Genomic DNA, 15,028 nt, shown 5'->3' on the forward strand with positions numbered 1-15,028 from the left:
TTAGTACCAAGTAGTACTGTCAGTGAAGAGTATTCCGAGGGACCTGTGGGCTCCACCTGGGGACGATAACCCAGAAGGAAGGGGCTCGTTCACACCAGACTGATTAAACTGGGCCAGAACTTGAGTTAAATTTGAAGTTAGTGTTCTTATAAAAAACAAAACAAAAAAACAACCAATCAAACAAAAACAGTGATGAGCTAGCTACATTCATTCATCAAAAAACAGGAATAATTTAAATGGACATTCTTTGTGTGAGGAAAGCTTAAAATTATGCCAAAAGAGAAAAACATACCATATAACAATGTCTGTTGAAAATATTGTTTTTATTATAAACAATATAAACACTTCCTAAAACATTTTGCAAATATAATACACTTTCTTTTCTTGTCTGAGTTTTTAGAACATGATCTCTCAATACAATGGTTCTTCCTTTGATGGTCATTCATATGTTCAATTAAGTACCAAGTGCCAGGCACTGCAAAATATTCCAAGGGATTGAAGGGGAAAAAAAGGGAGAGAAAAAAGGCATGGTTTCATTCTTCAAGAGGACCAAAATCCAGTAGACTGCTTTTATTTTGGATAGCTCTGCTTTAAAATATACACTTACAATTTATAAGATATGTTTTAGTCTGTTTCTTTCAAAAATAGCTTATATATCCAAGGTAAACTGGACAATTAAAACAATTATCTAGATAAAACCGTTAATGCTTTTAGTCTTAAATAATCAGATGATTTATGAAAAAGTGATGCTGTGCCCTTAGATCATTTTATTAACAATTTTAACTTACTTTTATATCTTTGAAAGACTTGAAGTATTTTATTAAGAGTTAAAAGAAATATCTGCCTTCTTTGAGAGTAGTCCTTGAGTCACTAACAAAAGTGAAAATTAAACAGAATCCAAAGTTCACAGCTACTGTCCTCACCATTAGTGTTTGTCTCTTGTCTTTGGTAGTGTTGACATTTCCTTAGTGTCTGCATGAAGAGGGGCATGTACATCCAAATATTTTTAGTACAAAACTCAGATTATCTCTGGAAAGCTGTCTGCAAGATATCTATTACAGACATTTCCCTTCGGTTTACCTTTGTGTATGGCTGTCATATGCTCCCCTGAATTCTATTTTCATACCATTTTATACTACTAGTAAAGATGGTTGATTGATGATGTAAATGTGATTTACTTTTATGTCTTTACAAAGTCTCCTTATAAATATATTGAGCTTTTTTTGACAGAGCACATATTCCATTTTTGATCCGGGAATATTGCAACTACAGTTTTCGTATCGCACACAAGAATTAAGTGATCCTTAGAGATAATGAATTTCATTACTTTAAAATTCAATGTGGTTCCAGCCACACATAGTTGTAGAAACTAAATATTCAAAGATAACTTACTGAAGCTTGTTCACAGAACTAAGCTTTCCCCTGATATCGCTCTCTCCCTCCCTAGCAACTCCCCACCCCCCAAAAAATGTCTGGAAGTATTATCCTAAATGATCTCTAGGATTTAAATAATATTTTAAAAGCATTTAACACCACAATAGGGAATTTGTTGGCATGACGCGGACAATACGGTTACTCCAGATGCTATATTCAAACTGTATGGGACCGTTGAAAAAATAGATATAACCTGTAAGAAAAACACCAAAAAGAAAATTTCAGAGTTTGAAAATTATTGTTCTACTCTAGCTAACATTAAAAGCCCAATCTGTTAGATCCACTTTTTAAAAAACATTCCAATGTTTATAAACACCTCTAATGCTGTAATATATTGCTTATAATTTAAAGAAGGGGAAAGGAATAAAGATTTCTAGTTCTTCTAAATTGTCATCCAGAATTAAGTGCTCTCTTGCCATGAGCTTCAGTTTTGATGCTTGAATTATTGATATTTCCTATTTGTCATAAGTTAGAGACATAATTTCCATAATTAAAGCAAAAAATCATTATGCAGTTATGATGTTATTGGTCTTCATATATAAATTAATCCCCACTCCACCCTGATATGAATTATGGCAATAGTCTGCATCTTACTATCTTTAAATTTAAGGTAGTGTTTAAGATTTGTCATTTTTTAAAGATTTAGCCTATTTTATTCACAGAATTGGAGTTATAAAGTAAAATTCTCATTTATTCTAAGAGTATTAATTTTTGTTTACTGTCTGTGTAAGTAGTCACACAGGAATGGCTAATTCCTTAACAGCTAGACATTTTTTAGCACATCTAAGCTCTATATAAAAAAATCCTTTAGCAGAAAATGATTTTTGATGGGCTACATAAATCCTCCATTAAGGACAGTGCAATGGAAGTAGTTACCATTTTTCTCGTAGACAGCATCTACTTTATCACCAATTCCTGGGAAGTTCTCTTCTATTAGTCTGGGGTAGTCTTTATCCATCATCTGGTTAGTATCATCATAGCTATTTAATAAAAAAAAGAAATTCTTAAGTAAGTTGTAGGTGAATTACCTTAGAAAGGAAATATTACCTTCGAATGGATATAATGGCAGCTTTCAAAATTGACAAAAGTTTCAAAATTTTAAGTCAATTTAAAACATTTGGTAGCTTTTTAAAATTAAGAATTATAATACTGAGTATATAGTGGGATACCTGGTGAGAATTTTGACTTGCCTAAAGGCCAACTTTGTAAAGACAGTTAAAAGCTCATTTCCATTTCAAAATTTGTGTAACTAGGAGTTCCTGTTGTGGCGCAGTGGAAATGAATCTGACTAGGAACCGTGAGGTCGTGAGTTCAATCTCTGGCCTCGCTCAGTGGGTTGAGGATCTGGCATTGCCATGAGCTGTGGTGTAGGTCACAGATGTGGGTCGGATCTAGCATTGTTGTGGCTGTGGTATAGGCTGGCAGCTACAGCTCCAATTCAGCCCCTAGCCTGGGAAACTCCATATGCCATGGGTGTGGTCCTAAAAAACAAACAAACAAACAAACAAAAAAACCAAACAACAAAAAAAAAACATACACACAAAATTTGTGTAACTGTTACAAAAATATGTTATTAGGAAAATGTTCCTGGAGTTAAATAAACATAAGTTTACAATTGAATAATTATCTGTTAATCTCCCACAACTTGCTAAGTGCAATAATGGATACAAAACTAAGGTTTAATTTCTGTACGAAAACGTTATATAGGCATATGGTGGTACTAAAGCTAGGAAGGGAAGCATAGCTTTCCCTCCCATAGTTATATGGTTTATACTCCTCCTCCCCTGCACATATTCAACTCTAGCCAACCAAACACATTCTGAAATTAACCTAGCACAGCCTCCTGTGATATACTATTCCTGCTGTTACCTGTGACAGTTTTTTTTTTTATTTTCAAGGTATGTTCCAGTAGATAAAAGGTAAGAACTACTGAACTATCAAGAAAGCTAATACATATACACACAAAACTCCAACACTAAGCAATAGAAGCTACACATCAGGTGAGAGTAAATGAGAGATGTCATGGGAATTACATGAGAACCTTTGAATGCGTGACCAAAAATATTTTGTAGTTGAAATGGTATTTCAAGTTACCTTTAAATGATGGGTAGAATTTCAAGAGAGAGAGGTGTAGGGAAAGACCTCTAGCAAAGAAATTGTATAGGGGAAGGTTATGGGGAGAAAAAAGCATATTGTGTTTGAGAAATGGTATGCAATCCATCTTGACTGAACATAGCATTCATATAGGGCAAGAGGACTGAAACACAGTACCAGGTAGAACCTCAAAGTTATATTTGAGGTCATGAATGGCATTACCAGAAATAAAGAAGTCAAAAGGTAAAGTTGATCTATATAGGAGTGTGTGTGTACACACATGCGTGTGTGTGTAGAGAGGAAGTAAAGCTACCATTTTAAAAACTTCAAGTATTAGGTACCTGTGAGATAATCAGCCTGAATATAGACATGGATTTGGTCGTAGAAGTACTGCCAATGTCAGTGCTGACTTAAGCTCTTCATATGTTTTAGACATTCCAGCTCCACTTGTTCTTTATAAGGGGGTGACTTTACAAACTATAAGCCTCTCAGCTTCCTGGCTGACCTCTCCAATGGATCAAAAGACATTGGAAATTGTGGCTTTCTTTCACTCAGTCTTTTCCTGTACCTATTCTTATGTCCTCTCTAGCCGCAGAAGATGGAGCTACACATAAACTGAGAGAGGATGGCAAGAAAGGGAATCTAGGAGAATGGTGACAAGGAATGATGTCAAAATAAGACAGACGGTCTTGCCATGCTTGAAGGCCAACAAATGGCTAAGAGAGAAAAGAGTGGCCCGGAAGAGGTATGAATTGTATGTGTAATTTCAAGAAGGCTTGAGACTTTTAAATACCTGTCTTAAAAGCCACTTGTAGGAGCTGACATGGGACAGAAATTAACCACGGGTTTGACATTTAAAATAACACAGGAGATAATTTAAAGTAGCATTCCAGGCTCTCTTTGCCTCTGTAACACAGGATGAGGGGTCAGTAAATACGGCTGCCGTACCTCCAGACCTGGTTTCCTGAGAAGAAGAGAGTCTTCCCTGTAGCCTCAAAGTGAACGGCTGCGCTTATCCTTTTAACCTCTTTTGAAAATCCCAGTTCAGATATTTTTTTAGGATAACCTTCCAGAATATCATAACCATTAAGAGCCCAAAATTTTCTGCCTAGAATAAATGGAAGAATTGTTTTGTTATTCAAGGGAACTCACATAGGTAAACATTTACCTTAACAAGAAAAGACTCATTTTACACATCTAGAAATAAATCAATCAGTTTATGAAACACAAAAAATGAACATTATTCAACTGAAAAATAGGATTTAAAATCCTAATTTCCTAAGTGTAAGTGTAGCCAACCAAATATTATAATTGGTTTGGCAACTTATTACCTCTGAATATTAATCTTGGAACTGGGCGAAAAATGCATTAAGGTTTCTACATAAACAAGCAGCACAGTAGGAACAGAAAATTCAGTTGAAACCCAGAAATTTGATTGAACACCAGGTATAAAATTATTTTCTTCTCTAAAAAGTAACTCATTATAGCATTAATTGTAACACAAAATAGAAACATTGTTAATAGAATGCTATGTAGTCATTATAAATTATGATTATGAAACCAGAATAGCAACTTTCAAAGATTTTATGTCAAGGGAACAAGTAGAATATTAAAATATATACAAATTATGAATATAAATATTTAAAATATGTATAACATGGTGAAAGGCTAGAAAATTAAGTGAGAAAATAAATGGACTTTTCAGAACGGAGAATTGTGGATATTTTTTCAGTTTTTCAAAATGTACCTCGTTATAACATTTGCTGGGTAAATAATTTTTAAGAGGTAAGAAGAAAAAAAACTGACATGATTGCTATGAAACAGAGTGGATATGATAAGTAACAATGTAGACATTTTACTTGTCAAATCTGGGAACACTTGGTAGAAAGGTCTCAGGTGCTTTCTGGTTTCCATTTTGTTATACTTGACTTTTAATTTAGGTATCTTTTTGACAATGACCATTGTATTTAGCCTCTGGTAGCATCAAGTTCATCACTGCTTGCTCTGGACATGTGGGAGGTGTTGCTGGTGGAAAGCTTACCTCTAAAGATGAAGATAAGGTCACGGGTGGGGTGCTCATATGCAGCATCGATACGGTTGGGAAGTTCTGGCCAAAATGATTTTGTCAAGAACAGCTCAGCATCAACCTGCTGAGGATGCAGACGCCAGAAGAATCTAACACAAAGTAAAAATGCAGAGTTTGCCATCATTTTTTCAAGTGCAATCTTTCTATTCCTCTAGCCACCTGTCTCTTCATCAATACAAGTTAGACACAACCCTTCCCTGTCTCTTGTGAAGGAGAAAAATTGCCACTTCCCTTTAAGTGCCAGTTAACAAGCTGTTGCTATCTTAACTCCAGCCTAAAGTACGGACTTCTAAAATCTCACAGAGCCTTTGTGAAGACTCCAAGTCCTTTGTGGGCTGGGACCACACTTTATTCAATTTTGCCTATCATGTAAGTGGCAAGCAGATGTGCCAGGTACTGTGTTGAGCTCTGGAAGGAAAACATGAGTTACACAAACTATGATTCCAAGATCTCATAGCCTGGAGAAACTGATACATGAGAATATACCTGGAGAACAATATAATTAGTGCTATAATGGAGGAGGTGGAAATGCTATTGGATCACACATGAGGAAGCAATTAATTGATTAATGAATAAATGAACAAATAATGATATTAAAACAATATCAAAATTAAATATTAATATTTCATTTTTCATCACCTATAGATTCAGGTTCCTCTCAAATTTTAACATATGTTACCAGAACTGAAGTTTTTCCATACCAAAAGGAATTCATGTGGAATTATGAGTAACAGATTACTAATATGGTAATTGATTTCAATACTTGTGTGTTGTTTAAATAAATAAATCTAATTTCTATATTTGCTTGGTTATCTTTATAAGAAAAACTACAACCAAAGAAGTAAAAAGAAGCCATATGACACCAACCTTTTCCATTGAAAAGGAAAATGTTTATCCATCAGTTATTTATTTCATCTGAAATAAGTTCTATTATTTTCAAAATTCTATTATTTTCACAAATTTTACCTTTCTTTGGAAGTTTGGATGTTTCGGCAGTTTGTATACATGGATGTAGATGTTTCGCAAATGTTTTATGTGTAGATTTTATAAAGTAATAGCAAGAGTACCTGTCTTTAAAGATCAGGGTTTCTCCTCGGAGACTGGTAATGGCATCCAGGGATAATGAAGGATCACATTTGTCTGGTGTTTTGGGATGTTTAGGGTTGGGGTCTTCATCTCCTGGTCCTGAAGTTATGAAATGAGTGAAAGAAGTTACTGAGGATGACCTGACCCTACCAATGGAGAGCAGGAAGTGTTCCCTCCAGGGAGGGACTCCTGCCACTCCTGCAGAATTCTTCAAACACCTACAATCCATTTACTTCCTCCAGAGTTACCAAGGTCTTGCCTATGGAACTTCCCCTCTGTTTTCCTCTTTCAAGATCCTCGAGAACCATCTCAACCACTAATTCAGCTTTATTGAGGTTGGTCAGAGAAATGAAGCTTGGGTGGGGGAGCAAGGACTTTGAGGAAACTTCCCCCATGTTTGCACAACCTTCTCTTGAGAAACCCATTCCCCTCAAAGCCATTTTTTGTGGCACATCATCTGTGTGGGAGATCTCCTGTGGGCTCTTTCTCTTGCCTATTTTGCCCCCTGGCAATATCAGGTCATTTTGCTTTACCAGTTTACCGCAGTTCAGCTGCATCTCTGATATATGGTGCCACATGTTCATAACTTTTCCACCAGCTCACATGAGTGCAAAAGGGATGCACTGCGTAAAACAATTCTAAACTTCTTTTAATCTACCTAGTATTTAGTTCTACCATCAGTTCCTTCCTCAGCCAGGATATTGTAGAAATATAAAAAACTGCAAAATTCTCACCTGTGCCTACACTAGCTACTATAGTAGATTAAAATCCAGAAGGGAACATAATAGGTTGAGGTGACATGATCCAGTTTTCCGAGCCCTATGTTCCAGAGTTGTTTACACTGATGGCTCCATACTTTAATTCTATTTATGGCAGGTAATTTTGCTCATTTGGGTTGAGTTTTAATTATTTTGTAAACATTATTTTAAATTTGGAAGAAAAAAAGATTTTTACAAATGGTCATTATAGACATTAATTAAAAGCTACAACAGGTCTCTTGAATGGTTTTACTGTGGCAAACTGTAGTGGTTGAGAGAACACCCAGAATTTATAAAAGTTGGTTAAAAATCTCACTTTCACCCTGCGAAATCAGTATGAAAGTTATCGCAAAAGCTGTGTTACTATCCAGATATGTTTCAGTTAGCTATGTTACTATCAATACACTAAACTCTATAGGCTTAGTTTTTGCTTTGGTTAACTGAAGGATAAAATATTTTCTTCTTATGTCAGAAGTATTGTGAGGGTATCAAGGGTACCTTGCACTGTATAAAACACAAATATGATGAGTTACATTTTGCAAAAATTTTAGAGAATAGACTATTTTCTGCTTGAGCAGGTAGTTTGATTTGGAAAGAAAGAAAATGGGCCTATTTTCCGAGGTTTTGAAAACAAACCTCGGAACAGTAACAGTGGTAATGGTAAACTCACTAATACTTTAGAAAATAAATGTATAAATCTTTCTGCTTTCATTTTTTTGTTTGTATGTATTTTTTTTTTTTTTAAGAGCCTCACCTGTGGCATATGGAGGTTCCCAGGCCAGGGGTCAAATTGGAGCTGTAGCTGCTGGTCTACACCACAGCCACAGCAAAGCCAGATCTGAGCTGCCTCTGCAACCTACACCACAGCTCATGGCAATGCTGGATCCTTAACCCACTGGGCAAGGCCAGGGATCGAACCTGCATCGTCATGGATACTAGCTAGATTTGTTGCCACTGAGCCACGATGGGAAATCGTCTATTCTGCTTTTAAACTGGTAAATTAATAGTTACCATAGAGAGACTGGATCCCTTGTACATCATCATCAGGAAGCATAAAATGGCTTTTGCCAGTGTAGGTATAGATAGGAAACATGAGGGCTCCTGGGTCCTTGGAGTGGTCAAGACCTAAGGAATGGCCAAACTCATGGGCAGCAACAAGAAACAAGTTGTAGCCTGTAAGAAAACAAAGAAACTGAGCAAATAGTGTCTTCCAACGATGAAGTAACAAAATAAATGTCATTTTCCTCATTATCTGGTACTGTCACCATTTCTACTTTGAGGCTATTTTACTCATTTTTTAAAAATTAATCTTCAGTAGCTTAAAGAGAGATTCAAAACACTGATTTAATCATTATAATAATTTCAATCCTCTCTTTGATTATAGTTGCCTATACAATTAGACCATCAATCGATTGATTAGTAATCAATAAGGATTTGCTATGAAAACACTGGTAATCCTGATTTGCTCTTTGCTTTCTCAGGTCAGGTGAGGAGAGCATACAGTGATGACCTTAAATGAAAACTCACTGGAAAACATACAGGCTGGTACATATCTAGGGTACTGCCTAGAATATCATCTAAACAGGAGGCAGCATCCAGAGGTATGATGACCAAGCATAGCGGATGCACTAAATTGGGCCTCTGGGAATCTACCTGAGAAAAAATTCCAATCAAATTGATCCTTCTTAGAATATCTCCAGTCTCTAGAGTTTAAAGAAACAGAAATTCTGGACATGATTAAGGGAGTTTCCTCTCAAAGACTACAGTGTCACTGTATTTTCTCTAGTCATCTTTCCAACAATTGTTGGGCCTCTTAATACAGGTATTTAAAATTGGGGAAAGTATTTTAAAAGAAAATGAACACCTGAAACATGGAGCCAATGGTTTCACTTTGACGTTAAAAAGCTTTTCCTGGGAATTCCTGTCATGGCTCAATGGTTACAAACCTGACTAGTATCCATGAGGATGGGGGTTCAATCCCTGCCCTCACTCAATATGTTAAGGATCTGGCATTGCTGTGAGCTGTGGTGTAGCCCATAGACATGGTTTGGATCCTGTATTACTGTGGCTGTGGCATAGGCCAGCAGCAACAGCTCTGATTCGACCCCTAGCCTGGGAACCTCCATATGCTACAGGTGTGGCACTAAAAAGCTAAGAAAACAAAAACAAAAACAAAAAAACCAACAACCAAAAAACCCTTTGCTATCATTGCCTGTGCATGAAGAAAATGTATAACCAACTGGGTAAATTGTACAGACCATAAGCATGATCAAAATTCACAGTAATCTGAATAAGTAATTCTTTATTAAAATGACTTCATTAAAATTAAAGTTCTTTCAGCTGAAAATTTTATCCTGATTTATGGATGTTTTCATTCATTTCAATTAAATGTTTTAAACTCAGAATTTATGCAGGAACCAAAAACTGAGGCTTACTGTGACTCTGTCTTAACAATAGCAGATGTTATTCTTTCTTCCTAAAATCATTCTTACTTGAGAAATATTCAGAATACATATGTATATTCAAAATATATGTGTAAATTCTCACCTTTCCCTCAAAGAAAGATTGGAGGCATAGGCATTGAGACATTGATCATTCAAGGCCCAGTTTTACTTTTTGGAAAAATAATCCTTTTTTAAAAAGAATAGTAAAAATCAGCTGTTTATGAAAACTACCTCTAATTGTCACAACCAAGAGTCCATATTGTTTTAAAGTTAAGTCCTAGTGGGGACAACCTGGTTTTTCTGCCTAAATTAACACTTCTAATTCTTTTGAATCTTAAGGATTCAACTACTGACTGAATTCACTCAACAGTCAGTTTCATTTTGATCTTATAAACACAGTTTCATCTGGTCTGTCTCATGCCTTTTGGAGTAAGACATTATCTTGATTTGTTAGACTGGTATTTGTAGAATCAGTGGTATAGCCAAGTCCAAAACAAGTAACTCATGTAACAGAAAGCAGATATTTGACTGGATGGGCGCCATTAATACTTCTACAAGGGAAAAAAACTCTTTCAATTTATATTCAACTGATTCATAATCTACACATTTATCTCTGATAGTTTTTAGATGTATATTTATAACAAACTGTACTTCTTCAACATGGCAAAAAGTAATACACAATAACAACACCTTCATTGACAGATAGCATTTTGTCCTGTTACAAGGTTAGCTAGTATCCCTCTAGCCACTAGACTAAGTAGATTTTGCTCATTTTTAATATTGTATATTGGTTTTTAGAAATGTTACTCATAGAGAGTAATAAGTAAATTATTAAACATTTTTTGGAAAATAGTATCAAATACCAAATATAATTTATAGTATGCTTCTTAACTTCTTATCAATGAGTTAATGGTCTAATCTTAAGCTCATAATCATGAATAATATCTTTATAAGAAATATTACCTTTGGAACTACTTGTCCAGGTTTCATCATCATCAAAATGGGCATCTCCTCCATAATTTGGTCCGGGAGGAAAAGCATGAGCCAACAGACCAGATGGTCCATCAAATGGGTAGAAGTCTCCATGCTCTACACACAAAATCAAGAGTTAAGAATCTAATTACACCCAGTGGTACCTAGTGCAGGTACTTGGTGAATTTTTGTTGAATTCTATAAAAAGTAATGCATGACTAAAAGAAGGAATATAAGAATCAAACCAATTAAGGAGCAGAATATAAAAAGTTCAAAAATTATTCTGCATCATTACCTTTAGTTCCAAAAGAGATCATGATGTCAGCAGTACCATTGTGAATTCTGGTAAAATTCAGAGGTGTCACATCAGACCAAACTTTGAAGGCTTTTTTGAATGCCTTTTCAACTTCAGAATGAGTCAAATCAGGCGTATAATTCACAATCCTATTCAACAGAGAAAGTTTCAATCAAATTTTGGAAGGTGAAAGTTATTTTAGAATACATTTTCTTAGAATACCGCTTTTTAACTCAAAATGCAATGCCTTCTCCCAAAGTTCTACTAGAGGGCCATTGTTTCAAAAAATGTATTCATTACAATGCCATAAAGGCCAAAAAAATGAAGAATTCAATCAGAATTTGGGTATTTGCAAATATTTGGCCATTTGGCATCTTAAATTTAAAGTAACTAGATATTTAATGAAACATATATTGCATGCTTAAAGTTTTCAATCACTGTAGCCTAAACAAATGAAATAGCTCTGAAAAAGTTCATAGAGTGAAACTCTCCACTTTTAGCACTGTTGTAGTAAATATGTCTGATTACTACATTTGCAGATTTTCTCGAAACTACTTTTACTTCTATTTATATTTCACATCTAAAAGAAATGCATTGATATTTACAATAAAAATCAATGCTTTGTTAATGTAAAAATAATATATGCTATGCAATATCCTCATCAAGAGTATTAAAGTTATAACAGGACCTACTTAATTTCTAGTTTAGCATTTAAGGCCTATCTAAAACAATGGAATCACACATTGTCTGTCATCTGTAGCTTGTGCTGAAAATCAGATATTGGATACTATTTTAAAAACCTAACAGATATTAAAGAAAGATAGTCTATGATTTACCTGTAGGTTAAGTTCATTTGGGACCATTTGAGAGTACGAGGAAAAACATTGTATTCACCCACATCAGGGACCCCACATCTTGGTTTTTTCATGATGTCCAAGGTGTTATCATCAAGCTTGCCAGTCACCTCTAAGCCGAAAAAAGACTGCATTTCTTTAAGCCTGTCAACCACGGAGCTTGCTGCCGTTTTCTTCAGGATTCCAGCAGGATTCATAGGGTAGTAGTATGATTTCAGGTAGTTCTAGAAAAGAGACCAAAATGACCTGCTTAAAAGAAGGGCATTTATGAGACGTATCACACCACTGGAATTGGCAAAATACTCTACCTCTGCCAACTGGAAGTCTTCCTCGGACAAATCACCGTCACTGTCATTGGGAATGGGCAGGGACCAACAGTGGGTCCAGCTCAAGAAGAGGAAGGCAGCCAGGACACCTGGGTGCATCTTGAATGGTAGTGCCTGGAGGCTGCTGCCTTTCACAGACAAGTACCTTTTCTTTTATAGGCCTACAATGGTGAGTCATCATTTACGGACAAGTTTCAACTTCCTACTCAGTCAAAGGTAAACATGCTTACATGGCGACTTTTTTTTCTCCAAAGAAGTGTGGTTTGTGGTAGAATTTGAGGGAAATATAAAATGAGGGCTTCTCTTGTTTCAGCAGGGTCTCGAAAACCATCTGGCAAAATAACAGCCTCAGCATATTTATGGCTATTGTGGGAAAAAACAGAGTAAATTTTTCACTTTACTTGGCAAAAATGTTTTCTCCTTTGTAGGAATATAGCTACTTTTACTTTTTCAGATAAGAATATCAAGATGGTACCCTTATGTCCATAAAGAGAAACCTAGTCCTCTTTCCAGAATGTTTGTAATCGGGTGAATTTTAAACTTCATTTTCTCCAGAGCAACTAAGAGAGAAAGGTGTATACCTGAGGGCCACAGAATTGGACCAGATCCAAACTTGGACTCTAAGCACTAGACTGGAGTGTTGTGGTCAAAATTTAAAAGCACTGGGTGACTTCTCAACAAACATGGAGTCCTGCATGAATTCCCTATGGGTCCAGGCAGAAGTAGAGGAATAGATTAGAAAACAATGTATTAGAATACAATAGCTACCACATATTAAGGGATTACTGCATGCTAGGCTTAAAAGGCATTATCTCATTCAATCCATACAATAGTTTTATGAAGTAGGTGCTATTGGAAGGCTTTTTTTTTAACTTTATGAATAATCTGTGATACAGAGAAGTTAAATCATGGTACTATCAGCATTTGAATCCAGGCCAGCGGACTGAAGATTTCATGTTCTTAACCACCCTCAAATATGACCTCCTCTATCCCATCTACTCTCAGCTATTTTCTCAAAAATAGAGATGCTTGGTTCCCACACCTATGGGAGTGCTCAGGAAAACTAGGGTTCTGTGGCCACTTTCAAGTTTCTTGATTTTCATTTTTCTGTTTGAATAATTGAAGTACCTTTGATCCAACAACTCAGGAAAATAGTCTTAATGGGGCCTCTAGTCTATTATTCCCTTTAGAACTTCACGTATTTAATACCATGAAATCAGAATGCCATCTTTGGTCCCTTGCAGATATAAATAAGAGAGCAATATGGGCCCTGATTTCAGACTGATTCAATGATTAAAAATGCAAAGTAAGGAGTTCCCATTGTGGCTCAGAGAATTAAAAAATCCAACAGTCTTCATGAGAATGTGGGCTTGATCCCTAGCCTCACTCTGTGGGTTAGGATCTGATGTTGCCATGGCATAGGTTGCAGAAGTGGCTCAGATCCAGTGTTGCCCTGGCTGTGATGTAGGCCTGCAGCTGCAGCTCCAATTTGTGCCTAGCACTGGAATTTCCATACGCCTCAGGTGCATTTGTAAAAAGAAAAAAAAAAATTGCAAGTTGATTTATGTGATTAAGATTAGAGAGAAGCTTAGGCCAGAAACATACTAAGACAAACAGAAGGTGCATGAATGCATATTGGGGTAAGCAGGGAAGGGGTATCCAAACACGTGGGTAAATGCTATAACCTAAATTAGACAGTACCTCAGAGGATAACAGAAAAATCTATCAAATGTAAGCAATCACTTGAGGGAAATTTATTATTCACTTATCCAAAATAGAGCCAAATAGATTCTTATAGTTGATTATTTCCAATGAGTTTAAGACTAGATTTGGGCTTTATCAGCAATGCAAAATAATTATTTGTTTTAAGCCTCTCCCATGCACAACATTTAATTTCAAGATAAGGTCAAAATTATCCAAAAATTTGATTCACCTATTAAGCTTATAGGAAATCATTTGTTAGAAAGAATGTGCTTTTACCAATACATTTTAATAAACTTTTAATGCCACATTAGAAAATTGTAAAAAAAGAAGTTCTTAAAGTACTTTAAAAAATAATGACATTTTATGTAATGTTTGAAATGGATAAAAAGAATCAGACTACCTGTAATTAGAGATCTTCTTATATTTATAGAAATGTTACCACTTTAAACTCGAATTTTTTAAAAGCCCTTTTAGTTATTAAATAATGAATATTTATTGGGCATCAGCTCTGCACGCTACTATGCTAGTCACTATGAAGATGAGATGAAGGATAAGATGAGAGCCTTTTTCTTGGGATGACTACATATCATCTCCCCCATAAAGAAACATTTTAATAACAGTGAAAATAAATGTTACTGTTTTTCAATTTTAAAAATAACGCATATACCAAAGCAGTTTAAGTATTTTATTAATCTCTCATTTCACTTAAGAATATAAACGATGCAAAAGAACAAACACGAAAAGTTAATGAGAATGTGCTGTCACACGTTCTGTGATTTTCTTTGGGATAAATAAAAAAAATCCTCAGAAGATTAAAGTAGAAATTGATTCCTTAGGAAATTAACCAGACTTCTTGCCTATAAGCTATTGTTCATGAAGGATTGGTTTTAGACAGTGATCAGGATGTGTCATCACATGGAAATGTGTTGGCACACTGCTTGTAAACACAAGTCCTTTATCTCAGGTTAATTGTTA

The 15,028-nt window shown here is 35.4% G+C and overlaps 1 protein-coding gene across 18 annotated transcripts in view; it reads right to left on the reverse strand.

Moving 5' to 3' along the window:
- Positions 1 to 304: 304 nt before the first annotated feature.
- Positions 305 to 15,028, reverse strand: part of MMP13 (matrix metallopeptidase 13) — a 67,704-nt gene continuing 52,980 nt past the window's right edge. For 9 of the 18 annotated variants that reach the window (XM_084975863.1, XM_021062710.2, XM_084975864.1 and 6 more), the window contains 9 exons: positions 12,006 to 12,247; positions 11,170 to 11,318; positions 10,866 to 10,991; positions 8,470 to 8,631; positions 6,682 to 6,799; positions 5,570 to 5,703; positions 4,477 to 4,636; positions 2,311 to 2,414; positions 305 to 1,627 (listed from right to left, as the gene is read on the reverse strand). In XM_084975863.1, coding sequence (XP_084831989.1) covers positions 1,527 to 1,627; positions 2,311 to 2,414; positions 4,477 to 4,636; positions 5,570 to 5,703; positions 6,682 to 6,799; positions 8,470 to 8,631; positions 10,866 to 10,991; positions 11,170 to 11,318; positions 12,006 to 12,247 — 1,296 coding nt within the window. In that variant the 3' untranslated portion in view covers positions 305 to 1,526. Of the gene's footprint in view, positions 1,628 to 2,310; positions 2,415 to 4,476; positions 4,637 to 5,569; positions 5,704 to 6,681; positions 6,800 to 8,469; positions 8,632 to 10,865; positions 10,992 to 11,169; positions 11,319 to 12,005; positions 12,248 to 12,331; positions 12,475 to 12,930; positions 13,054 to 15,028 lie in introns of those variants that run through there. The other 9 variants (XM_021062712.2, XM_084975873.1, XM_084975869.1 and 6 more) reach the window with 2 other exon arrangements.

This window comes from Sus scrofa, chromosome 9, assembly GCF_054392235.1.
Source record: "Sus scrofa isolate SSC_HxYL_T2T_F1_AM1 chromosome 9, Sscrofa_HxYL_maternal_Yorkshire_Landrace_v2.0, whole genome shotgun sequence".
In the NCBI taxonomy this organism is placed as follows: domain Eukaryota; kingdom Metazoa; phylum Chordata; class Mammalia; order Artiodactyla; family Suidae; genus Sus; species Sus scrofa.